The sequence below is a fragment of the Corvus brachyrhynchos genome, unplaced genomic scaffold (assembly GCF_000691975.1).
Source record: "Corvus brachyrhynchos isolate BGI_N302 unplaced genomic scaffold, ASM69197v1 scaffold115, whole genome shotgun sequence".
Taxonomy (NCBI): Eukaryota; Metazoa; Chordata; class Aves; order Passeriformes; family Corvidae; genus Corvus; species Corvus brachyrhynchos.
The window spans coordinates 8,307,609-8,334,296 of NW_008239553.1; the positions used below are offsets into that span (position 1 = coordinate 8,307,609).

The 26,688-nt window shown below is 38.7% G+C and overlaps 1 protein-coding gene across 1 annotated transcript in view; it reads left to right on the plus strand.

Annotated features, from left to right (window-relative positions):
* Window positions 1-25,186, plus strand: part of RTF1 (RTF1 homolog, Paf1/RNA polymerase II complex component) — a 27,042-nt gene extending 1,856 nt beyond the window's left edge. The window contains exons 2-17 of the mRNA XM_008639461.2: window positions 7,185-7,332; window positions 8,943-9,147; window positions 11,236-11,350; window positions 12,657-12,768; window positions 13,576-13,711; window positions 14,314-14,491; window positions 15,399-15,481; window positions 15,817-15,904; window positions 15,989-16,096; window positions 16,671-16,748; window positions 17,981-18,102; window positions 18,476-18,533; window positions 19,119-19,196; window positions 20,283-20,378; window positions 20,666-20,777; window positions 22,414-25,186. Coding sequence (XP_008637683.2) covers window positions 7,185-7,332; window positions 8,943-9,147; window positions 11,236-11,350; window positions 12,657-12,768; window positions 13,576-13,711; window positions 14,314-14,491; window positions 15,399-15,481; window positions 15,817-15,904; window positions 15,989-16,096; window positions 16,671-16,748; window positions 17,981-18,102; window positions 18,476-18,533; window positions 19,119-19,196; window positions 20,283-20,378; window positions 20,666-20,777; window positions 22,414-22,520 — 1,824 coding nt within the window. The 3' untranslated portion in view covers window positions 22,521-25,186. The remainder of the gene's footprint in view (window positions 1-7,184; window positions 7,333-8,942; window positions 9,148-11,235; window positions 11,351-12,656; window positions 12,769-13,575; window positions 13,712-14,313; window positions 14,492-15,398; window positions 15,482-15,816; window positions 15,905-15,988; window positions 16,097-16,670; window positions 16,749-17,980; window positions 18,103-18,475; window positions 18,534-19,118; window positions 19,197-20,282; window positions 20,379-20,665; window positions 20,778-22,413) is intronic.
* The last annotated feature ends 1,502 nt before the right edge of the window (window positions 25,187-26,688 follow it).

Here is a 26,688-nt window from a genome sequence, read left to right on the forward strand (position 1 = left end):
TTTGTTCAACCTTGGGGGCTGGGACAGGGGGTCTAAAAGTTGAAATTGTATTGTTGGACCTCCTGCAAGGTGAAGACCTTGAGGCAAAAGCATGGAAATTGTTGCCCTGGGCAAATGTTCTTAATCATACCCATGTGTTTCCACAGAGGTTTTTCAGTGTGCATGTCCTTTGTGATTCCTGGAAAGCACTAAACGTTCCAAGATTGGCACTATGTTGCATGTACAGAAAAGAAGCCTAAATCTCTATTTCAGAGTGTAATGCACCGTGCCGCTTTTTTTTAAAGGGAGGAAAGTTTGTGGGGCATAGGGGAGAGAAAAACGTTTAGGAATTACTGAATAACAGCAGTTACAAATCATGCTACATCTATACAGTGCCCAAGGGATGTCACTAGATCTTTAATGTTATATTTATGTATATCAGTGAGAATTTCTCATCCAGATGCTGAGTTCTGTAACACTTAAAGGACCTCTGTGGGCTGAATCAAATTTCCTAGCCAAGGGACTGAAGGTGAGTTGCAGGCAGTGGGATAGGAGGAATGGTCTAAGCTGTCTTCTGGTGGGGCTGTTGAACATTCTTGACTCAATTGACTGTAGACTGTTGTTCAGAGAGCTGATAAATGTCAATGACTGCAGGGCTTTGCAATAAGAAGAGCTACCTTTGCAAAGAGGTGTACTAATCTGGACATAAAAGGCTCCTTTATGTGGTGTGTGACCATGTCTGCTCAAGAGCTCACCATCTCTAACCGGTAGCTTTCTGCATTTAACCAGTTTGATGCTAGCTAGGCTACTACTGGAGCTACTGTGCTAGAGGTTTGTGTGTCCACAAAGTATTCTTGTTACTGATTGAGGGCATTAGGTGGATGATGTTCCTCAATTGCAGTAGGTTAATTCTGGGTTCCTTTTATTCTGGCTTCTTTGCTCACAGATAATTTTTTCTATTGCATGGGAAGAATGGATGATTTCTGCAACAACTTCCCTGATATTAGTGTTGGTTAGACAGAAAACCACAATGCTATGGGAGCTCCTGTTTGTTTCTCTTGAAAGATTTGTTGTTACCAATGGTGGTAAGACTGTACAGCTGTGGTGTACGATCTACGCTCATTCTAATGTCAGGAAGGATTCAGTTCTTCCTTTTAACACCTACAGGGTAATGACAGAAGATACTTCCAGGACAAGAAAACTTATACAATGAACGCTTGGTACTAGTGTGGAGTTTACTGAGGATTATCTGTTTATGCCTTTTTTTACAAATATGCTAATTTGTTAGGGAGCTGTATAGCTGAAGATCTTGTCAAAAGCTATGGGACAGAGGAAGAGGTGAGCAGTAGTCATGCAGCTAGTGAGGAGATTGGTCTCAAATAACAGTCAGCCTAGAGGGTTTTGTGCCTCTTTGTATCTGCTTACTGCACTTCAAGTTAGACCACTCCAGCAAAGCACAGATCAGCAGAATACTGCATGTGTTCTTTCTGTTATGGGGGTGTCTTTTTGTGGGATTGTAGAAATTACAGTACTAAACGTTGTCTTTTCCTGTGTGCTTTTATTTTATAATACTGCTTAATGAGACCTTCAAGAATGAGTGGGCTCTCCAGTTCTGTGAGGCCTTTGCCATAGATTTTTTCCAAGCTTAGGAAATTTGAAACAGGCTGTGCTTTAATCTTCTTATAGACAGCTTATAGACTATGTGCTTTGTAACTTTGACTTTGCTTGGGGACAGTTTCCTTCAGCTATTAATGTGTGCAATAGTAAAGCTTTTCTCAAGGAAGTGAAGTGCTGTTACCTCCTCTGCTCCAAATAAAGTGCAAATGCAAATCTGAATAGCACAAGCTAATTGTATGAAGGCTGGCGTGTCCAAAGAAGTAATGTGAATAAGCTGTGGACAGAATTGATATAACATTTAGTCTGCAACTAACTTCTTTAAATTGCAAACTAGCATGAGGGTAACTTCTTGTGATTTGATTTATGTGGTAGGAAGAGTCTGCAAGAGCTCTGAAGGACAGCAGGTTGCTCCAGAAGTAGACTCATGGAGGTATTGGAATTAAATATGTGAATTTTTTTTTTTTTTCACGGAGTGAACTTTTCCTTTGTACTCATGGAGCAGTTTTTCATGACAACATCACAGTCAGAAGGTTCTGTCTAATATGTAGAGGAGCCATTAAGCCTTTTGGCCAGGTGATGCTGTCTGGCTGGTGGTGCTAGAGCTGTGCAAGGCACTTGTGGACCAAGTGTTTTATGGCTGTTGCCATCTCCAAGTGTTTGGCCCAGGCTTCCTAAATAAAATGTTGCAGATTTTCACGACCAGTAGCATCCCCAAGTGTGTTTTAATTGTGGAGTGCTTCCTGATTGGCATTTGGTGTCTACCATCTTGATGTTGTCACTCAAGCAGTTCTTGCCATTTTTCCATACATGAACCCCCTCAAAATACTTCTAGAGTAAATGTTAATTTGAAGCTTAAACTGCATTTGAACCTTCTAGTTCATCTTTATGTATTATCATACATAATGTATGATATCACCTTTCTGTGAGCTTCTTCGAGCAATACTTGGATAAAAAGAGTAGATCAGGTGTCTGGTGGTATTTTGGCCCATGAAGCCTTCTTTCAGCCATTTCCTGGCAAAGCCTCTTCTGTGACTTCCGAAGGTGTGTTCTTTATTTGCTTATTTCCTTTCCATTTTGGTGTTGACACCTAGAGTCTTCTTTCTGTGTCTAAAATAGTTCTTTAAGTTTTCTGATTGCTGGGCTGTTGTTATCGTGTAGGTGTTTGAGGTGTTCAAATGACGGGTGTGGATCCTAAAAGGAAAGGATAAGTAACAAGGACTTTTTATTTACTATTTAGTTTTTTAAGTAGTGGTAGAAAGCATTTTGCTCCTTGAAGCTCTTGGAGTGCTGTCTGTGGAGTTTTCCAATCTTTGAGAAAGCCTGAAGACAGTAAATACTGCCTTATTTTCATATCTGTGCTTCCTGCTGTTGAGTTCAGACAGGCTGAAGCTGTAGTTTCATGACTTGCATGGTGGACTGCCTTATTTTTTTCCTGTATGAATGCATGAAAGTTTGTAAGCTGAGCTGATGTTACCTACCGTGGTGCACTTAAGTGCTACGACAACAGGACAGATGAAGTTTATCTGGCCTAGGAAAGGAACACATTGGTAAGGGACCTATTTTGCTTTGATGTTGTGGCTTGTAGTTTGCATTTTGCTTATCAAGCCATTGGATATGGCAGGAAGGAAGGATATGGCAAAGACAGACTGGCAACCTTACTTGTGCATCTCTGACTTGATAGGGGGTAAAAAAAAAGCTGGGAGAACATCTATTTGCAAATTAAAATCTCAGTGTGTAATGCATTTAGGTACTGTGTGAATAGAAGAAAACAGCAACTACCTGAGCAGTAAAACAGTTCTGCACTCTGAGCTCACTTCAGGTATGGGTTTTTTTTCTTTTTTCTTTTTCTCTTTTTTTTTTCTCCATGATCTCATTTCATCTCCCTAGTGGAACAATGTTCCAGGTTTGCTGAGCTATAAATTATTTTCTTGAATCACTTTGTGTAGTTGCTTTTTGAGAAGCTGACTTACAAATCTAGGTAATTTCTAATGTGGTGCGTTGGGGTTTTTTTTTTTTCCCTAAGTCCATTCTGGTTACTGTGGCTTAATTTGGACTTCTTAGAATCAAAGAATAGCTTAGGTTGACAAGGACCTTTAGGATCGTCATGCCCAACTGTTTCTTGGAAGAAATATTCAAGCTATTAACACTGTGAACCTTGGCAGCAAGTGGAAAATTCAGAAGGCTCTTCTGGCTGCTTCTTGAGAGAGACCCATAAAGCTCTGTTGTTTGGCAGTACTAAACAATAAGCAGAAAGCCATGTAGCAGTACGCTTCTGCATGGGTTTATTAACTTGCTGTGTCCGGAACCATGGAGGGTCCAGATGGTGGCCGAGGAGGCAGCAGTGAATAGAGGGGCTGTTCCAAGGAGGTGTTACAGTCATGGGAAGCATGTGAGAGGCACTGACTGGTGCTGCCTGACTGCAGCATGGAAGAGGGAACCTGGAGAAACTGCAGTAGAGGACAGATTTTGGAAAGGGGCTGTTGTTTGGAATTAAAGGAAACAGAGTAAAGAAATGCTTCTGACTATAACTGTGTGCATTTTTACTTGATGTTGCATGTCTACATGTTGCATTTTTGATTTCTGCTGGTGTGCTGGAGCATGAAGAAGGGACTCAAGACTTTGGTTTGGATTGCAGGTTTCCATGCAGCCCGTGGCTTTCCAGCATTGCCTTCCCTCTTCCTCCTAGACCAGCTAATCTGTTGTGACTTCCTCTGCCGCAAGAAGAAATTCATGTTGGCCACTCTCTCTGAGCAATGCAGAGTGGTCATTCAGTGTCCAAATGACAGCTGCAACAGTGTCCAAAGGCAGAGCAATTTGTGAGCCTAAGAGTCTTGCACTGTGTCCTGGTTTTGATGAATTATTTGTCCAAGATTTGCCCTAACTCTTGTCTTATCCTGTAGTTGTTCCAGGAAAAGCACCTGAGTTGGATAAGAATTTGGCTTTGTGGCAGCCCTGAAATTGGGAGATCGACAGAGGTCACTTGCATAAACAAAAGTGAGATGAAGTCTTATCACCAGGGTGAAATAGAAACCAAAGCACAGTTTCCTAGATTAGGGAGCAGATTTTTTAATTACCTTGTTCTGTTTTGGTTTGCTTGGGTGGTTTTTGGTTTTGGTGGTGTGGTTTTTTGTTTGTGGGGTTTTTTTGGTTTGAGGTTTTTTTTAGTCTTTTTTGTTGTTTGTTTGTGTGGGTTTGGGTTTTTGTTGTTTGAGTGGAATTTTTGGTTTGGTTTTTTTTTGTTCCAAGTGTTTGTCACACAGGTTTCTTTTCAGTCCTATCTTCTTGGTTTTCTCCACAATTTTCACACAGGTTTTCTCCACAATTCTACTAGTGAGTTAAAAGCTGAGAACAGTGATATGTAAAACATGTATGTAGAGCTATTAAACATTTTATTCGCTGAAGTCCTGCTGTTTTTTATCTGATCTTAACTTCTTTCATCTCAGCATGACCTCTCAAGGTCTTGATATAACTGTGTTGTGTACTGTGGCTTTCTGTGTGCTTCCTTGCTGTGCAGCATGCTGACATGAGGTATAATTCAGCATTAAAACACTGAAAATTGGCAGAGCTCTGAGAGGAAGGCACCTCTGCATCACTGCTAAACACTTAGTTTCACTTTTCTTGCTGTTGTGTCTTCACTGGTATGCTGGCAACAGGTGAGCACTTGAGCAGATAGCAAAAATGCACTCTTCTGTACACCTGGGAGATGATTCCTTAATGCTGGGGTTTGAACAGATTTAGGCAGAGTACGAGCTTGTTCTTAACTGATTTACATGGGCATAGGTATCCAGAAATATTATTAGACAGTGATATTGTAACACTGAATGAGTAAAACTTTAATGCTGAAGCCAGAAAAAACTTCAGTACAAGCTCAGGCTGGTATAAAGTCAAAGCTTTCTGTGCAGTTTCTCACCTGTCCTATGGACCATAACAGACTGGAGTACCTGCATAGGGTATGAATTGCAAGGCTCACCACTGTACTTTTTACCTCAGAAGAAAACAAAACGAACTTCTGCATTGACAGACTTCTGAATACTCTGATGGTGCCTAAAGAAAATGATGAAGCATTTGGTAGTATGGAAAGTATAAAGCTGGGTGTGAGACTAATCAAAACCTGGGAAATTCCAAAGGTATTAGTTCAGGTATTATTAGATCAGGTAGTAGCTTATAACTACTTGCTTGAGTTTCATCTAGAATAATTGAACATTAGGGTTCTCTGAGGATGGTGTCTTATCAGGTAGAATAATTTATCAAATTTGATGGAATGACTAGTGCCTGCAAAGACAGACTTGATTTGTCCCCCAGGATAGGGTGATTGGGTAGGAAGCCTGAAGTTTGTGTGCATCTGAGGTCAAATCTAAAGTGGGTTTTTTTTCCACTTAGAGTAGTTTTAAGTGCAAGATCTCAGTTACGCGCAAGTGTATTTGCTCACTTGCATTATGACTGTTTTTTAAGACTGCATGCTCAGCCAGATGGTGATGTGCATGAAAGATGAGAATAATATACAGGTATGAAGAGGATTTGGGTCTAAATAAATGTATTTATTTATTTGTTTGTTTGTTTTAAAAGCCTGTTATATTCCTGAGGGTCTCATGCCTGGAGAATTTCTAGGAGAGGCAGTGAAGTGCAAAATATTGTAAAGCTTTTAAGTTATATATGGGCAATCCTTATTGCTTCTATTCCCTTCTGGCTTTACCTAGGTAGTTGGAACAACGTAAAAATTCTATTAAAAAATCACACTGTAAGGTAAATACTAGTTCTTCTGGGACTTTGGGATTTAAAATGGCTATCTGTGTATGTTTAAGTCCTGGTTTAAGTCCTGTATGTTTAAATGCTGGTTTAAGTCCTGTACTTGGAAACTGCAGTCTAAGTTAACTGAAAATATGACATTAAAAGAAAAATAAAATTAGGACTTGATTTTTTTTTTTCCTTTTTTTCCCTGACTTCTGTGATTCTGATTTGATTCTACTTTGCATACATAGAGGGTAGTGTCACCACCTGCATCTATGAGTGCACTGTTGGCTTGTTGCATAGAAATACAGACACATGTACTTTTGGTATAATGGAGATCTTGAAAATGCTGTCATGTATCACTGGTGTCCTTCATGAAATGTAAAATCCGTTCTTGATTAAACTAGTTATGGAAACACATCAGTTGCTTCTGTTTAATAGTAAACTGAAGCTAATCTTTACAAATGCATTGGACACATTGTTTAGAATTATTTTCTTAGGAAAATATTTTCAATACCTCCTCTTTTGGCAGATATTGCAAACTTTGAAGTCTTCATTATTTTTTAAAAGGAATGACCTACCAACTGTTGGCTTGCATTGATAATTAATTTATTTTTTTAAAAAAAGGAAAAACTTAAACCAACCACACAACACCCTACCCCCAAAAACCTTGTCAAAGGCTCCCATTTATCTGATAAGTTTCCTATTGGCTTCTCTTTTTTTAATCTCTTCTTTCTGCTTTGATTTTTTTGTTGTCAGGTATTGGGCTATTTCTCAGCTGGTTTTACTCCAGTGTTTTGGAGAAGGGAGAAAAGTGATGTTTGTGTCTCACAATCCCTTTCTTGGTTCTTTCCTTGTAGTGGACTGTTGGAGGTTCTAAAAACAAAAAAAAGGGAAAAGCGGGTAAGGCAGAGAAGAAAGGAGCCATGAAGAAACAGATGAACAAAGCTGCCTCTTCTGGCAGCTCGGATAAAGACAGCTCAGCTGAGAGCTCAGCACCTGAAGAGGGTAAGATAACACATGTGCATCTATTTAGTGTGATTCCAAGTGAACTTACCTGTTGTGCACCCTCAAGAGTACTGTTGCATGGTGATGTTGAAGACCATCTTCAAAGACTTTTCATTGTGTAACTTAAAGTCAGGATAACTTTTAAATTTACCATGGCTTGAAGTGCATGTAATTCAGTGTAGCATTGCTGTGAGCACTCCATTACAACCGCAAACTAAATGCTATGTTGACTGAAGAATGAATGACATTTCATTGCTTGACTTTCTCCTGGAAAATTCCTTGCTTCCTTCTAGCATGTCCTATCTACCCATGTGGGTAGCATTTTTTATTCTCATTGAGAATAAAATATTATGAATATTTATATGAATATGAATATGAATAAAATAAATATGATAAACATTGAAATAATATGAATACAATAATATGAATAAAATAAATATGAATATTCTCATATTCTCATATTCTCATTTTTATTCTCATTTCTCCTTCCCAAACTTCTTGTGATAACAAAGGGAGAGGTGTATAGTGTTTGTGATGCAAATAGGAGCTTATCTTGCATGCATTTGCTCTGAAATGGAATTCTTGCACGTTTATACTGACATGGAAGAAGAAAAATAATTCTATAACTTTGCCAGAATTTTTTATGTGAATATTGAATACATTTCAATGCTGGTCAAATTTCCAGTCTTCTGTTTTCATCATGCCCATGAAGGTTTGCAGGTGCTTACTTGTGATTTCCATTGATACTAAAAAAGGAAGTTAAGATAGTATATGAAGGAGCTTACAGTTTTAAGTATATCAAGCACAGGAGATACAGACAAAGGCATGAAGTGACTGCACCTGTGTATATCAGTGCTTACAACTCAAGGGTTTTCACAGTGTGAACTTGCAAAGCTGGAAGTTTCCAGAAATACTAATACCAGAATGAAAGTGAAAGAAGGAATGCCTGCTTTCATAATTTAGTGTAATTTAGTCAATTAATTGAGATAATCAAAGTGCTTGGTCTTGGATCAAATTTAAAGGTGGTGTTACCCAATTATTGGGGAGTCAGCTGTTCCCTAAACTCCTGTGTAGATGGGAGGGCTTGTTGCAGTAACAGAGCTAGTGTCAGGGCCTTGCCAGCCCTGAGGGTATTGGTTTCAACTTTATCTCCTGATGTAGCAATTCATAGTGTTGCAGTCTTCACTGGACGAATTTTGGTCCTTCAGGTTGCTCTAATGAGGTGGTTAATGTGCTATACTGTGGTGGTTGATCGTGGTGTTTGAGGTGTGCACACACAAATTCATGGCTGTCTAAGCATATAGGCATAGAAATCTAACTTTGAGACTGTAACACATTACTAAAAGGCCTTCTAAAATTTGCTTGTTCTGCTAAGAATTTTTACTTATAACCCAATTTGTGTTCAAATGTAGTAGCACTCATTTTATTTTTTTTTAGCATATGTGTGTTATGGTAATTTCAACCTGGCCTTAATTTTCATTTTATGTATGCTTTTAGTATAGTGGAAGATGAGTGTAAAAATAATTAGTGCTATCCTTTGCTAATATGCTATAAGGAAGTGGTTGGGCTTTGCCCCAGCTGAATCTCACTACTTTGTATTTTTGATTTAGGAGAAGTCTCTGACTCGGAAAGCAACAGCTCCTCATCTAGCTCAGATTCAGATTCTTCATCTGAAGATGAGGAATTCCATGATGGCTATGGAGAAGACTTGATGGGAGATGAAGAAGACCGAGCTCGACTGGAACAAATGACGGAAAAGGAGAGAGAGCAAGAACTGTTTAACAGGATAGAGAAGAGAGAAGTGCTAAAGAGAAGGTGAATTTTATGTCTGTTGATATTCAGTAGCAAATTCTTAAAGGCTGCATAGAGGGTCTGCCAACTGTGCTCTCTTCTTTAAGGTCCAAGCATTCAGCACTGTAAAATGAGTTAAGCTTGAGTGTATATTTTTTGGGTGTAAACTGTCACTGTAGTAGTGAAGGAGCACACAGCAGGAGTTCTGCACATTCTTGCAGAAGACAGTATCTAAAAGTTTCTCAGCTGTTGAATACACTCAGTTCTGGCTACCCTTGTAGTTATGTTACTGCACCACAGGTTAGATGCCGGACAGTCAGAAGGCCTGCTTTCTGTTCATCTTTTTTTGTATTAACTCTCATGTGCTGATGCTTTGGAAAAAGGCAAACAAAGCATAAGGTGTACATGAGTTTCTGGAATTTTTCAGAAAACAATGGTGAAGCACAGAGCAGTGTCAGGGTTGCCTGTATATGGGTGTGAAACTGGTTTGGGCCCTAATAGAAGATAGAGATATTGAAATAATGAGGAGTGGTATTGGATATGTCGTTTTCATGGAATCTTTTGTGGATTTCTACCTTATGTACTGTGGTTTTGTTGTTTGTTTGTTACTGTTACACTGTCCAGTCAGGCAGCTTCTTTGTAGTAAAGGTATTTTTCTTCCTGTGTGTGTCTTAATCAAAAGGATTTGGCATGTATGGGGCAAGGTTTCTCCAGTTTCTTTCTTCTTTAGTGCCTTCTCTTTTCTCACTTGCTGAGAAATTTCCCTAGAGGACTGACATCTGTTGAGTAAATCATGTCAATACAAATGACTGCCAGACTGTGTTTGTCCAAGCCATAGCCAGAGCACTGCCTGCCTGCCTTGATTTTAACACTGTTCAGAATCTTATGTGGTCTGCTGCTCTCCTCAAAGGGATCAGAATCATTGTAAGTTTGGATTTCGATCACTTAAAAGGACATAATATTTTTTAAATTTTACTCTCTATTCCATGGTAACTGAATGTCTCTCTTTTAGAATGAATGCCAGAGAATACTTGATACAAACAAATTAAACAACTGATGCTTGAGTTACTGATTTAATCTTAAATTAATTTGTGCTGTTCTGTGTGAAGTCTTGGCAGGTAGAACTAAGGGGGTGGTGGGGTAGTCATTTAACTTTATGATAAGTTGAATCTTTCAAAAGCTCTTTGTATGCACGTTATGCTGTGAGTTCATTGGGATTACACAGGCATTGCATCTGATATAATGCCTGTGCCTTGTGTGTTATGCTTCATGTTAAAGGCATAAAGGGCAGTGAGCTCACCTGACACTTCAGTTGGTTGTCTACAAAATCCAGGTGTAAAGGGCTGAAGAAGAATGGACTGTGTAATGTGCATGTGGAAAACACATTTTGAATTTCAATTACTGGAAGTTATTTTTTTCTCGTGTTTGTCCATATGCACACTTCACTAAAGCAGTGACCAGTCCCCAGTGCAGTGGAATCTCAGTCACAGGACTGTTCCATTGAAATCACTACTCTTCTGAATACAGTGGCTGAAAATAAGACATCAGGGTGATATATTTCATGAAGGTAGAAGTGGAAGTGCCTAAATTGTTCTGCAGAAACTGAGTCTGATGAGAATTTAGCTGCTGAAGGAGGACTCCCTGAGACATTGCAGTTATTCTTATACAGGCCAGTGCCAGTAGAAAGGTGAAGCTTAAGCATGAAAAAGTTAGCATGATAGTGGCTTTAAAGAAAAAAAAATTAGCTGTTTATGTTCAAAGTATGTGAAATAGCCATATGATTTTAGAGTTGTAGGCGGCATGTAATGATCACTGCACTGGCAAAGAGGAAGATGGAGTAAGGGCAGATTTCTGTAGAATAGTAATTTCTACATGGTCTCATCAGCCCTTTAGGTTAGCTCTCTGTAGGACTGCACTTTGTGTGCTCAGCTTTTCTTCACTTTATTTTCTTGGGGAAAGGAGGGGATGGGAATAGGGGACAGGATAATATTAAAGGGACAAGAAGTGTTCCTTGCAACCTAATAGCAATTGTAATAGCATCTGAGCAATCCTTTGCTCTCTCAGGAAAAGCATTCTTTCATACATTCTTTTTGTTCCAATAACTGCTACTAGATTTGAAATCAAGAAAAAACTAAAAACAGCAAAAAAGAAAGAAAAGAAAGAGAAAAAGAAAAAGCAAGAGGAAGAGCAGGAGAAGAAAAAACTCACACAGATCCAGGAATCCCAGGTAGGAAATGAAACCGTTCTTGGTAACAAACCCTCTTCCCTTGGCAAAAGGAGATAGGATATGGCCTTTCTGCTCCTAATGTTTTCCCTTAATGTCAAACAGTGTAGAAAGCAGATCAGAATTTAGTTAATTTATATGCTCAAGCTATCTTTAGTTTTTCCAGTTCATTTAAGGAAGTTAACATCTTTGGCCTATTGAGGGGTGCACTGATACTCCTTTAATGAAAAATGCAAAGTTGCAGCTATGTCTAGAGTTGCTGTGTTAGCCATCCCACATGAGAAAAAGAAAGCAACCTGGGCAGGTAGGCTCCCAGAGTGGGATGGGATTCATCTTGTCTAACTTCAGCCATCTAAGAACCAGCTGATTGTTTACACTTTTTGTTGCCTCTTGTTTTATGCAATGGAAGAGGACATTTTCAGCTGACAATTCACTCCATGTTATTTTCTAGTGAAACAGATGTTTAACACCTACAATCAAATTAGGTGAGATGAGTTTTCCCTTAGGCACATGTTGAGTGGAATGAATTTCATTTCCCTACTCCCTCAACTCCATATATGTACGTGTGTGTACACTTTAATAGTCCATTTATAATACACATTTATACATATATTTATAATACACATTTATAATACACAAAGTGTACTTGCAAATACATATATGCATGTGTAAAAGAATCTTATTTAGAGTTCTTTCACAGTGCCTTGCAGAAATTACTTCAACTTAGCTCAAATTACTGTCTTTTATGCTTATTATAGAGGCTGCTTTCTCTACAGAGATAGACCTGTTAGAAATGGAAAACACAAGACTTAAAACATTTAAGATTTGGATCCATCGTGCAGACTTTACAAGCAACGTTATTTCTGCTTTAAGTATTTTTAACCTAGCTTTTTTCTTTGCTACTAAATGAAAACTAGTGCTTTGATTTGGCCTTGCAGAAGCAGCAAATGAGAAGAATATTCATTCAGTTTTTCCTTATTGCATGTTATTTGCAGAATTACTTCTGTTTTATTTCTCTAGTCCTTTTTTAACTTTAAGGAGGATTTTTGAGACTAAGACTTGGTGGCAGAAATGTTGAACTATAAATATGTTAATTATTTTTGATATGAAGCAGAATAAAGAAATATGCTCCAGATTGATTTCCCTCTCTAGCCTCTGTAAAAAAATGAACTGAAAAAAATTATTTCAAAAAGGAGTATGTTAGTAATTTTTATTTGAAAAAAATTCAAAGTATGCAAATAATCTTTGTTTTAATGCTTTTTGGCTTACGGATTTATGGTGTTGAGGGACTTTCTGTACATGTTTTTAGGTCATGTCACATAACAAAGAGCGGAGATCAAAGCGGGATGAAAAGCTGGACAAGAAATCTCAGGCAATGGAGGAGCTAAAAGCAGAAAGAGAGAAAAGGAAGAACAGAACAGGTATGAAAGCATGTTGCTGTTGCTACAGTTTTTGAGGCATTATTGCAGATGTCTGAAAGTGCTACATCCTGTTTCAAACTAATGTGACAATCCTACACCTTGGAGTGAATGAATTCCATGTCTGTGTTTTCCTTGGTCTTTGCCTGACATGACCACCTAGGGTGGTATTTGACACCACTGATGCTGTATTCCTCACCCCTACCCCTCCCTGGAATGGTCTAAAACCAGAACTTTCATAACAGTCCACTGAATGGCTCTTGGTAATGTTTAGTTAATGTGTCTGAATTGGTCACTTAGATCTCTGAATCATTCAAACTGTTACTTATTGGACTTGTGATACCTTGTTTACATTTGCTTGTTTCTTCGCTAGCACATCATCTTGTCCATCTTGCCACTAACTTTTGATGCAGCCATTTTTGTTACTGTACTGGGTTTTATTGTGATCCTCTCCAAACATGAGGTTTTTTTCTTTTTCCTTGTAAAATAACGATGCGATGTCTGATCATAGCAGTTTTTTCTTGTATATCCAGTTGTTACACCCATCTTGAATTACTATGTGCAGTCAAGTTGGGAGACTGAAAATAAGTGCAGCTGAGGTTTAGGATGATTTTAAGTAGTTTGTGTATATGCAAAGAGAGAAATCAATGAAGCACAGTGGATTTGAACATGTGCCACTTGTGTCTAGTGTAAAATTAATACCTGTCTGCCTCTTGGATTTTTTTAAAGCAATTAAGGTTCAGCTCTTATAGGAAAGCTTTCATAAAAGATTTATAGCTTGCTTTTCCTTGCTCTCTGTCCTTCCCCCAGCTGAATTGCTTGCAAAAAAACAGCCATTAAAAACTAGTGAAGTATACTCTGATGATGAAGAGGAGGAGGAAGATGATAAGTCTAGTGAGAAAAGTGATCGCTCATCCAGATCATCATCCTCTGATGAAGAGGAAGAGTAAGTAGTAAACATTGGGCTGTGATTACTTGTAAGTATGTTCAAAAATAGAGACCCACTTTAGGTAGACACATGCTGTTTTAGAGGATTGTTTGGGGCAGTTCAGTGTCTCTAAAGTGTTTTTGCTTCTGGGCACAGTTGCATTGCTCAGATTTGAGTCCTTGGCACTATATCATGGTTCATGGGACTCATTTACCTTGGGTGGGTTTGCAACTTCAGTTCCTGCTGTTAGCTTTAGCCCAAATTACACTGTTGTTTACTGATTTGTTTGGTTCTACAGTTCAGCAGCTGCAGAACTCTGACACACATCTGGGCAGATACGTGTGCTGGCTTATCTTAAAGCATTAGTCTGTAAACTGCCTTGGTGTGTGTCTTTCTGCTTTCTGGTAACAGGGATAGTGGGTAATAAATCTGGGACTTCCCGTTAAGCCTTTCTCAGGAATGCTAAATTCACACATCTGCATCAACTAGTGCATGATGAATCATTCCTTCTACTGGTAATTTAAATAGTGCTCACACTGCACCTTACTCAGGACCCTCTTTTTGGGTTTTGATTATGTCTCTACTTTTTTCTTTATTCCCTCTCACCTTTCCCAAATCAGGAAAGAAGAAATTCCTCCCAAGTCCCAGCCAGTGTCCTTGCCTGAAGAACTGAACCGAGTACGGTTGTCACGGCACAAGCTGGAACGCTGGTGTCACATGCCCTTCTTTGCCAAGACAGTCACTGGCTGCTTTGTCCGTATTGGCATTGGCAATCACAACAGTAAACCTGTTTATCGGGTGAGTTTAGCTCTGAGGGATTCAGTTCTTTTTTTTGTGCCGTAATTAAATATTTGCAGCTTATCCGTTCTTAGGTACCGGTGACTGTTTGTTTGATTGATACAAAAAGATTGCTTATAACCAGAAAATGTAGTTGCTGCCGAAGAGGTGGAGGAGACTGGTTTAAGAATAAGTCTGTGTGACCACCTAGGGGAGGAGATACATTTAGTGAGAGAGGGAGAGCACTAACAAAGCTTATTCTTCCGGCTTTGGTTCACATTGTCTTGTCTCATCACTTGTATTGCAAACTAGAGTTCCAGACTCTGCTTAAACCAAGTAAGGATGAGTAACATTCACTCGTTGTTTCTAGGACTATTCCCAAATTATTGTCTTGATTCTTCTTTTTACAAAGTTTTTAGTACACCAGTGTGCCTTCAGAAGAGAATGTGATGGAGAACACAGTTTTGTTTTTCTGTTTCATTGCTGTAATCATAGAATACAATAATATTCTTTAAAATTGCATTAAAGGCACGTAGAAGGGCTGTGTTTAGTATGTGAGCAGCATTAGTGTATTTCATTTGGAACATATGTTAACCCAAACCAACATTATTTGAGAAGGAAATCGAAAAGGTAGGAGAGTGTACACTATTTGGTCAGGAAGGCAGAGGTGAGAAGATACAAAAACTGCATCAAGCATTCAGATGGTATAATTTATTAACTCAAAAAATATGTACAAAGCAACTAATTCAGTACCTGATAATGTATACTGAGGAGTCTTGCTTTCCTTGATCTGGTTAGAATCGTTAGCTAGATTAAGGTTTTTTATCCCTAGTGAAAAGGCTTGAATATGCCAAATAAATTCCAGGAACATGAAAAAAAAAAAACGCTCTTGCATCCTTCTTCTTGTGTATTTTATTCTGTGATACAGGTTGCTGAAATAACTGGTGTGGTAGAGACGGCAAAGGTTTACCAGCTTGGTGGCACACGGACAAACAAAGGCCTACAGTTGAGGTAAGATACTAAGCTAATCCTCTTTAGTTCATAAATCAGTGTCCTTTTCATAGCAAATCATGTTCTCTGTGGGGCTTGGAGGTGAGAACTGAAAAGCAGACTGAGCCTTGTCATGCTACTTACTGCTGCAATGTTTGGGTTGGGTTTATTTGTTTTTTTTTTTCTCCTTGTGCGTAACAGAAATTATAAAATACCCCAAAAATGTCATGCAGGGAGTTATAATTTTGTTGAGATGTTGTTGTGTGGTTTTGGGCTTCTTTAATCAGTTTACATATATAGATCCAATGTCACCACTTTGCACCATGAGAAGGGGATGTTACACTTTCTTGTTGCAGGCATGGCAGTGATTCACGTGTGTTTCGCTTGGAGTTTGTCTCAAATCAGGAATTTACTGAAAGTGAATTTATGAAGTGGAAGGAAGCAGTAAGTTTGCCAGACTTCAGTTCCTTCTTAGCAACCTTCTGCCAAGCATACTTTAAGTAGAAAGTAACTCTCTCTCGTGTTTAGATGTTCTCTGCTGGGATGCAGCTACCCACACTAGATGAGATTAACAAGAAGGAAGTGTCCATCAAAGAAGCCCTCAACTACAAATTTAATGATCAGGACATTGAAGAGGTAAATGGTGCACTGTATTGAAGCTGTGTCAGTGCTTAAAAGTGACAGGAACTCATGCAGTAGAGCAGTGGCTGTTACAAAGCAAAATGATCATGGTATTTGCTTTCCAAGAAGGAAATAAAAAGCTCAAAATGAAGTTTCATAACTGGATAGAGTACCTTGGTGATGCTGCTGTTGTTTGGTGTTCACGCCTGCTTTTCTTCATTTGTGCCCTGTTATCTCCTCTTGAACTTGTGTTGCATAGCTCTGAACTCCTGAGTATGGCAACTTAGTTCTCAAGTTCTGAAAAACTGACAGCATCATGGTAGTTGCATTTATCACAGTTTCTGTAGTTTAGTACTTGCTTGATACTGACCAAAGGTGTTTAGCATCAGGTTTTTGTAGGTAGTGAGAATGGAGCTGTAACTCATTACCAAAGGCACAAACTAAAAAACAAAACCATCAGAACATACATAAAATTCAGTAGCAATAAATAAATTTCTTAGATGATACTTGTCTGTTGCTTCTAATACCCAAGTATCAAAATAGAGACTTCATATTTGCATATTCATGTTGTTTCCTCTGCATCTTACAGATTGTGAAAGAGAAGGAAAGGTTCAGAAAAGCACCTCCAAATTATGCCATGAAGAAAACTCAGCTATTAAAGGAGAAGGTGAGAGATGAGGTGATGCCTGCAAGTGTAATGCAGTCTTTGATGTCAAAGAACTGGAGTTCATCTGGATTTTGGCAGTAGTCAGCAGTAAGCTCGACTTTAACTGTGCAGCTGGAAGGTGGCTCTCAAAGTTCATTGCTGGGGTCAGAACACTCAGAGCTATTGCGCTCTTTTTTTTAGGGGCAATTGCCAGCAATTATAGCTGTCTCTTTTTGTGTCCATTAACAAGGTCTTAAGCTGGTCTGCCTCAGAAACTTTTCCTTTTTTCCTTTTTTCTTGGTTTTTTCCTTTTCTTCTTGGTGTTTTTTTTTTTGTCGGTGTTGTTTTTTGTTTTGGTTTTGTTTGGTTTTGTTTTTAGAGTACCTCATAATAATGTTTGAAAGTTGATTTCCTCTTCTTAATTTAAGATAGGAAAAAGAGAAGTTGTGTTACATTATTTTTTACTCAGGGGTAACTGGATTGTCACCTCATGGCTGGTAATTTATATTGAAAAGAAAAGTGGCCGAGAGATTTACTTGCCATGATCTGTTTTACCTGCAGTCCTCTTGGGACAAGTAGACCTAACAGTGTATAAAAGCCAAAGCCAAGATGTGGAGAAAACAAGCAGCCTTAAGTATCTCTGAAGATAGGACTGCATGAATAAAACCAAAACTTGTTTATGTCTTTCTCAAGGCATTAATGCTTCATATACAGTAAAAACCAAGAGTTTGTATTAGTAGACATTCCTTGGCTTAACTGTATTTTTGTGGTCCCTATTTTGCTGTGCACGAACATGTAAATTACTGGGTTCCCATCGCAGGGGGTGCACTTGCTTTTTGTTGTCAGCAGGTGGCACAATAAGCTGCTGTCGTGCCTTAGGGGACTCGGCTCCCTGAAGGAAACGGCAACTGGCAGTTGTGGAAATTAATTCTTTTCCTGATCTGCTAAATGGGGATGTTAAATTTTGATAAAACTTGTAACTTAAGTCATCTAGCTGACCTGTCCTCCTCATGCTGGGACTGGTGTTCCTACATCTTCCTTAGTGCAAGGGATGTCAGAGTTTTTCTTCAGAGTAAGAAATCCGGTTTTGCCTTGAGCTGTAAGGAGAGTGTAGGTCTTTGTTGTACTCTTACCATGCAGGGAAGAACATTCACTGGAGTAGGGTTAGCTGACTGATTCATGGGTATATCCCTTGTCTCTCTGACTAATTCTGGGTAGAGAGTAGTGCTTAATGAGTTACTGTTTGGTTGAAGGCTATGGCTGAGGACTTGGGGGACCAAGATAAGGCCAAGCAGATTCAAGATCAGCTTAATGAACTTGAAGAGAGAGCAGAGGCCCTGGATCGTCAACGAACAAAAAATATTTCTGCAATCAGGTAAGAAGCAGATACTGAGAACTTACTTTCTTAAATGGTATCAAACAATACTTAGAAAAGAGAAACTAATGCATTAACAAATTAACTGCAGATTTTGTTTCTTTTTCTTTTCTTTTTCAGTGTGTTAGTATGTGTTGCAATATTTCTGTTAGTGCTTGTCTATCTTCACTTTCTTGTATCTGTCATTCAGTTAAAACTGCCAAAAATGTAAACTCTCTTCTATACACCCCAGGTAGCAGTTGTGTTGCAAAAGAGTAACTTGTGGTCAGGATGAAGCTGCAAGAATGCTGTCAGGTGTTTTGTTGTGTAGGGATTGATAAATGACAGTCACTTTCTTTTTCTTTCCCCCACCCTCCTTTTTTCCATTCTGCAGTTACATCAACCAGAGAAATAGAGAGTGGAATATCGTTGAGTCTGAGAAGGCTCTTGTGGTAAATAGTGCTGAATTATTACTTTTGTACAAGTAGAGATGAAATGATGCAAAGAGCGATAATTGCATGGCAAAGTTACTAATTTTTTTAATGATCTGTAAAGTCTTTCAGATTGGCAAATGGCATGATTTTAAAGCACAGTGCTTTATCCTTTTGCTCAACTCAATTATCAGCAAATTAGTGACTGCAATAATGACTTAATGCATTTTATATGGTATAGGAAAAATAAGTCTCCTCATAAAGGAGACTTCAGATAATAAAAGAGTGACGGAGATATTCAGTTCTCTGTAGTTACATTTTTATTAAGGAAAAGTTAAGCTTGTTAACAAATGCTTAAGCATTAACTATCCTGAGAGTTGTGTGCCTATTTTCTGTAGTTGTATGCAATAAGGACAGTTTTGTCCTGTGAAGCATAGGATGATGGGTGCATTAAAATCTTTCTAATCTGTAATGTTGTTGCTGGTTTTCCTCTGATCTCGGTATTGTATATAGCTGATGAGCGCTTGCATGGATGGTGGGCTGTGGGGGGATATACAAGGGTGCAAGCAGCAAACTCTGCAAAGCCATGTGCTATTTCTTCTCCAGGCTGAAAGTCACAGCATGAAGAACCAACAAATGGACCCCTTTACTAGGCGGCAGTGCAAGCCAACAATAGTGTCTAATGTGAGTGTAATACTTAAGTTCAGTTGAGGCAATTTGCTGAAAAACAGAAACCAATGTTATGCAGAGTGTAGGAACAAAAATTCCCAACTGTGCCATATGCTATTAACACCCTGAGTGCCAGTGTGAGATACAGCTGAGTGAGATCCTGGTCTCTCTTTTTTTTTAATGTAAAGTGTGAAGGACAGAAGTGATGTGGGTATGTACTGCAAAAGCAACCATGATTGAAAATTCTGTAGTGAGTTCATCATGTAGAATTATTCAGATTTAGTTAGCTCTGGGAAGACAGTTTGCTTTAGATGTGAGTTTCACTTCTAATTAGCTGAAAGTTTCCTGTAAGATCAGTGAAAGGTGAGAGGAGAACATTTTGGACCTGTGATGGATGAAGTAGCTCAACACAAACTTCCCATGTGATACTGTGCCAAACCTGCTACTGCAGTCCCTACATATATAACTGATAAACAGCAAGCTGATCACCTCCTTCTTCTAAGTAATCTGGCCTTGTTGAGGTCTGTTCTGGAATAGTATGTGATTCTGGTGTAGGTACTTAGAAAAAATACTCCTCAGGTTGGCTCTCATCAGTCACCACAAACCAGCAAGGAAATAAAAGAAAAATTCTATTTTAGGGCTTGAATTAAATATTTCTGAAATACTTCCTTATTAGAAAAGAATTGTAACTGAGTAGCTTTATTGTGCTAGAGAACTATTAGGTAAAGAAAATAGTCTTCTAAAGATTTCTCCTCTGTAGTAGAGTGTTTCAGACAGAACTGTAAGCTGAAAGCAAATACATGTTACAGTAGCATTAAGAGTAGTCACAGAAACAAGCCATATCATCAGGAAATGTATTTCTGATTTTTTGAAATAAAAACTTTCTGAAGAATGATTTTTAGTTTGTTACTGTCAGATACAGTCAGGATGATTTCAGTTGCCGCTTGGGATTCTGAAAGTTGGGTGAACCGATACACAGTCTCTTATGGCTTTAGATTCATGAATATGAATACTGTTTTAACAAAACGTAGTTCTAGCTTTTGCCAATTTAAATGCAGGAATTTAAATTTTTTATTCTTCTCTAATATTTTGCCTTTGCAGTCCAGGGATCCTGCTGTCCAAGCTGCCATCCTTGCCCAGCTAAATGCAAAATATGGATCTGGTGTATTACCAGATGCTCCAAAGGACATGAGTAAGGCAAGTTTCCATTTTGGTCTCTTACGTTCCTCCCACTGTCACCCTTTTGCTCTGTGAAGCTTGTGACTAAGCAGGTGTGCATGCTTCAATTCTAGGAAGGAGTATCCTGTAGAGCATTATCATAGAAAAGCAATAGCTTCTTGTTTCTTGGGAAAGGAAATTTAAGTTACTCTAGCAGTATGCAAGCTACACTAAGTATGTTTATGACAGAAGAGGGGAAGAACATTTTTATCTCCGTTTGTATGGCCAGATAAGGTTTGGAGACTTACTTGTAGTTTTTATTTCAGGGTCAAGGAAAAGATAAAGATGTGAACTCTAAATCAGCTAGTGACCTCTCAGAAGATCTTTTCAAAGTGCATGACTTTGATGTAAAGATTGATCTTCAGGTTCCCAGTTCAGGTAGGTGTTCCATCTGAATTTGGGGATGGGATTGTACAGCCCATTTTGGTAGAACTTACTTCTTCCAGAATAATTCTTTCGAGGTTATTGGTGGGCTTTTGAAAATGAGAGCAAGGACTCTGTTTACCATCTCGGCAAGTATCTTGAACTGAGGAGGACGGGATGTGTGATAGTGACATCCACTGAGAAAACAAGAACAACTGTATTGTGTTAGACTAAAAGCTTGTATATCCCCTTATCTTTGATTTAAAAGCCATGGGAGAGAAGGAGATAATTAGTGGTTTTTTGTACACTCTTCCAGTCTATATTATCTATGACTTGTATAATCTTTGGGAAAAAGATGGGTGTTCTATTTAATAAGTCTTGGCAGCTACCTTGATATTTACTTTGTTAATTTGTCTAATAACTTCTGATGACAGATAAGCTGGGTGTCTGTGCTGTTCTGTTCTGTCCTCTGTGCATATACTGTGGGGATAAAGTACTTTTACTTGATTTTGAACCTGCTGCTTTACCAAGTTGCTGTTCCCTAACTTAGATATTGCAGATGATATTGAAACTAAATTTTAGGGAAACGAAAATACTGGCCAGTGAGTGAAGATAATAGGCACAAATTTGCTGGCTCTTCCTCTTTGTTATCCCGACTTTGGCAGCATGAGATGTGTGACAAGAACAGTTTAGTATCACAGAATCATTTTGTTTGAAAAAGACCCTTAAGATTATTGAGTCCAACCATTAACTCAACACTGACAAGTCTACCACTGAACCAGGTCCCCATGTGCCACAGCTACACGTCTTTTAAATACCTCCAAGGATGGTGACTCAGCCACTTCCCTGAGCAGCCTGTTCCAATGTTTGACTGCCCTCTTGGTGAAGAAATTTCTCCTAATATCCAATCTAAACCTCCCTAGTGCAACTTGAGGCTATTTTCTTGTGTCCTATAAAGTTGTTTTCCAGTGGAAGGAAAGGCGTATATGGGAGGAGTATATCAGTGCAATTTGACACACAAGGTTTAGTATTTCTTGCATTACTTGAAGAATTAGATCTGCAGTTTCTTGGAGGAGAGTAATTTAGGAAGTACCGTAAGAATGCACAAAGACAAACCTTGTCAAGAATCAAGAGCAGGAGATCCAAACTAGGTCAAGATTGAAACTCTGGAAGTAAGACTACAGAATGAGGTAGGAGGTCAAGGACAAGAGACTTCCTGAAACAGCTAGTGAGAGTTACAAACTTGAGAGTTAGCAAGCAGGTGAGGGTTAGGCACTGAAGTACACTGAAGAGAGAAGGATGGGAGACAGAGTTTTCCTTAGACAGAACATCATTTTGGCATCTTACTTTGTGCGGTCTCCTTGCTTAACAGAAGAATCTGGAGACTGATAAAAATGCGTGTTGTAGACATAGAACGTTTGACTTTTTCTGCTTACTGTCTGTCTCTGGATTAACACACAGAGTCAAAATTGCATGTGCTGCATCTATGAAGAGAAGCCTGCCGATACTGTCTGTACTATTAACTGAAGTTCTAACCTGATGTATACTAGAGAAGCCAAACATGATTTTGTGGTGAAGTTGTCAGCAAAAACAAGTAAAAATTTGTAGTTTTCCTGTAGTTTGGTCCTTACTCTTTTCTTATCCCCAACAGAATCTAAGGCACTGGCCATCACCTCCAAGGCTCCTCCAGCAAAAGATGGTGCCCCTCGGCGATCACTGAACTTGGAGGACTACAAAAAGAGACGGGGGCTTATTTGAGCATGCCCACTCTGCTGCTTCTGATCCTGCATGCTCCATGATGATGTCCTACTTTTTCTTCCTCCCTTTTCAGTTCTCCCTTCTGGGTTGGAGCAGCAATGGAGCTGGGAAGAGACTCTTTAAAACTGCCAGTCATCTGTAACATAAACCATTCAACTATTTACTGTATAGACCTCCCTTCTTGCCCTTTCCTCTGCTCCCCTCACAAATGTGGATCTGTGCTATTTGGGGTTTTCCCATTTCTTTTAGTTTGAGTTTTGTTTTTATTTTGTTGATGCAGCTCGTTGGTCCACTCTGTGTTCAGTATTAGCCTGAGGTCTGGATTTCCGTAGGAATCTCTTGGCAGTCGCAGAATCAGCACTTGGTGATGTCCCCTTACATACCACCACAGGCACAGTGAATAAACATTGGCGCAAGACCTTTGTGGCTGGAAGGTCATCTGCACTTTCTCCCTCTTCTTCTTCTTCCTCCTTCATCCTAGCTTTGGAGAAGGGAATCTTCAAAAACTGGCCTAGGTTCAAAGTGTAAATTTTTTTGGGAGGGTTGTGTGACTTTTTTTCAGGTGTTTTTTATCATTTTTAAGCTGCAGTACTATTTGTATCCGTCTGTCACAGTTCTTTACGGCTGTTTTGAATTTCTACCAGCTGTACTTGAGCATCTGAAATTGCAAGAAAGAAACTCATTAAATGTGATTCTTCTTACTAAAACGGCTTGGCTGATATAGCTGTTTAACTTCATGTTCCCTTTTTTACACTTAACTGATGAGAAGGAGGTACACAGCTCTTAATGTGGGACTTGTCATCTATAGCACATCCAGACTACAGCTGTAACTGGGTGAAGTAGCTTTTTGTGGGGTGACCCTGGGGAGCTCATTTGGTTCGGCTTTAATTTCTTCTCCAAGCTTTCAATATTACGTATTTATTAAGTCATCATGTCTTCACTGAGCTCCAGCTCACTTTGTTTCTTGCTTTCTGAACCATTTAAATGGGGCTTCTATCAATAAACAAAATTTTTTAAAAAAAGATCACATTCTATGGAAGGGGAAGGACATAATAGAAAGGTCAGTGGGTAATATGGACATTTTTCATATATAAACTGGTAAAAGTGGAGTGCAACATGAGCACAAGAACTGTATGGCTTTACGGAATATTTGACTGGACACAAATTGACAGCTAAATTATCACTCAGGTGTAAAAAAGAAAAAAAAATCAAGTGTAAATATAAGTGACATTTAACAAAGAACTTCTACAAACATACAACTGAATATATGAAACTAAGAACTAAATTAAAAGAGAATTAGAAGTCTAAAAGGTTAGAGGCCCTCGTTCAGGTAAGCGTGCAAGCACGAGTGTGTTCCTACTCAGGCCAGTACATATATGACAACTTAAGAACTGAACTGGATAGGAATGTTTTTGGGGGACCCTAAAGAGGGAAAATGCTGATGCTCTTCTTGTGTCAGAGCATTACTGTTTTTCTGAAATCATACACTGGTTACATTTTAACCTGTGTTTGATACTTTCTTGTTGGATTCTTAATGAAACTTTAATCTAGTTCTTATTTAACTTTCTCTTCCTTTTTTTAACAGTAGCTTTAAAGAAACATCATGTAATTGTGTGCAGATTGATTCTACGAACTGTGTATAAAAAGAAAATCAACGTATGAAGCCTACCATGTAAACAAATAAATAGAAATATATCAATACTTATTTACTGAATAGTCCATAGTTCTAGGGCATGTGGATTATTCTGTAAATATGTAATCATAGACGACTTTATTTGATGGCCTATTTTAGCAGCTTCTCTGGAGTTACAGTAGGCTCTCACATATACATACTTGTAACTTTTTAAGATTGGATTTATGGGATCTACCATCATAACGTCATAGGAAACATTGTGATTCACTGTGTAGATATGCATTTGATATGATTTGGTTTTTTCAACAGCTAAAGTGATGTTAAGGATTTGTGATAAAAAAGAATCTAAACGTACTTTGCAATAGACAGTTTTCAAAATAATCACTCTCTAATGGTTTGCAGAAATAATTGCCAAATCAAACAGTTCAGAACTGATTTTTTCTGCTGAAATACCTCAGAGCTCTGAGATGCAGTGACAAGTGGTCTGTAAAGGTAAACTTAACCCAAATACAGTATTTGTAATATGCTTGGCCTTGATGTATTGGTTTTAGTTAACTTCTACTTTTGGTAACACAAGACTATCTGTAATACAACCAAAATGTGGATGAGACCCATACAGTGTTGTAAGTAACTTTTAGTAGAGAAAACCAAACCAGAGGAGATGCAGTGAGTTTAGGATGCCAATCTTAATGATGGACTATGTCCTAATTATCTGCAATTATGAAACTGCCACTTACCCTCTCAAAGTCTCTGGGTTTTGCTAAAATACTGTTTTTCAGAGAAGGCAACCATCAGTAAATTATCATGCAAACCTCTTATATTGAGAATGATACATGAAGAAAGTACTCTTGAATAGTTACATAATTGTATGAAAGCTGTAATCTTTTTTCCTTTAAGTGCATGTAAAGGTGAGTGACTACACCTCCCACTTGTTAGAGAGGGAGAGATTTGTTTACTTTGTTTCATTGGTGTCCTAGCATAGTTCATCACAATTGTACAGACTTCTATAAATAAACTTGGTTTGTTGGTTTAATAAGGTTGACTGTTTATCCCTTGATCTGAGGTGCTAAGGGTTTTCTGTCTGGATTTTGTTTTTTTAGAAACTGACTCTTCATTTATCAGTCTGGACTACTGTATTTAATACTAATATTGTGAAATAATTAGTGAAAAGTAAGCTCCCTTTCTTTGCAAGAGCAGCTGTTGACTCCTGGATCACTCTCTAACATCTGGAGTTGGTCCTTATCACTACAATCAAATGGAGCCTCTTGGAAGGTCAGTTCTCTTGCACCTCTGCTGCACCTCACTTAAAACACAGACTTTGCTTGTCTTGTAGAAATCCAGACTACTTTTGTAATCAAAAAAGCATATAGCTGAACTTAAAGAAGCTACTGAGTAAGGTGAAGCAAGACTTCTCAGGGGTAGTCAGTGTGAGGATGAGACACAGGCATAATTTGAAACAGGGTAAGTTCTGCCAAGATGTAAGATTAAAAAAAAAAATTACCCTTAGGACAGGTAAACAGTGCACTAGGTTGCCCTGAGAGATTTTTTTATTTTGGAGGTTTTCAGGAGAAGGCTAGATTGAGCCACAAGTAACATGATCCCATCTTGTAGCTTACCCAGCTATGAGAAGGAGGGTGGATTGGTGATCACCCTGAGCTCTTTTCTCACCTGAATTAACATATGATTCTATGAGTAATTTCATACTGCATTCTCCAGTTTTGTCTGTGTTCCCTGCAAGTACTGTCTCCTCCCCATCCCTCTTTTGACATGCAGACTAATGCAGCATGCAGAATTTGTCTCACAGACATGGTGGCTTACAATGGGCAGTGTAGCATTTCCCAACACACGTCCTTTCTGAGACTCCCTGGTTGTGGGCACCTATAGGGTTCCTGCTAGGGCTGTCTGTGAAACACAATTGTTCCTAGAGATTAACCACTGAGCAGGCTGGAAGACTTGGCCTGGAAGTTTGAGTGAAGAGCTGTAACAGATTTGCTTAGCAAAGTGTTCCTTTGCTGTACTTGTGAGTTGTAAATTTGATACTTAAGCTACTGATACATATGCAGTCTTACTTTCAGCACAGTAGCTTGATCTCCTAGAGGGAGATGCTTAAGTAGCCAAATAAATACGTGATTTTTTAAATTTAATCTGGAGCTCACTGGTTTTACCTTACCACCATCATCAATTGCTTCAGATTTTAGGTCACCTCTCACACTCAGTAGCTAAAGGAATTTCATATGAGCAATTTTTTAAGTCTCATTGTGTGTGGAGTTAGCTGGGTAAAAAAACCCAAACAAAACCCAACCGCCAGCTTAAGTTTCTGCTTGGTCAGTTGGACTGTGGGGCTAGTAAACATGGAAAGTTGTAGTGGTAATATCTTAAACTTCTACAGCTCTTTGGAAAGCCAGCCATTCAATACTCCTTTGGGGTTCTTTATGCCTTGACATCTATTGAGATGTTAAAGGCTCCTGTGGCCCAGCTGTGTCAGGCCATAGCAGGTAGGTGTTAGCCATGTAACTCCAGCCTTTGGAGAGTTGA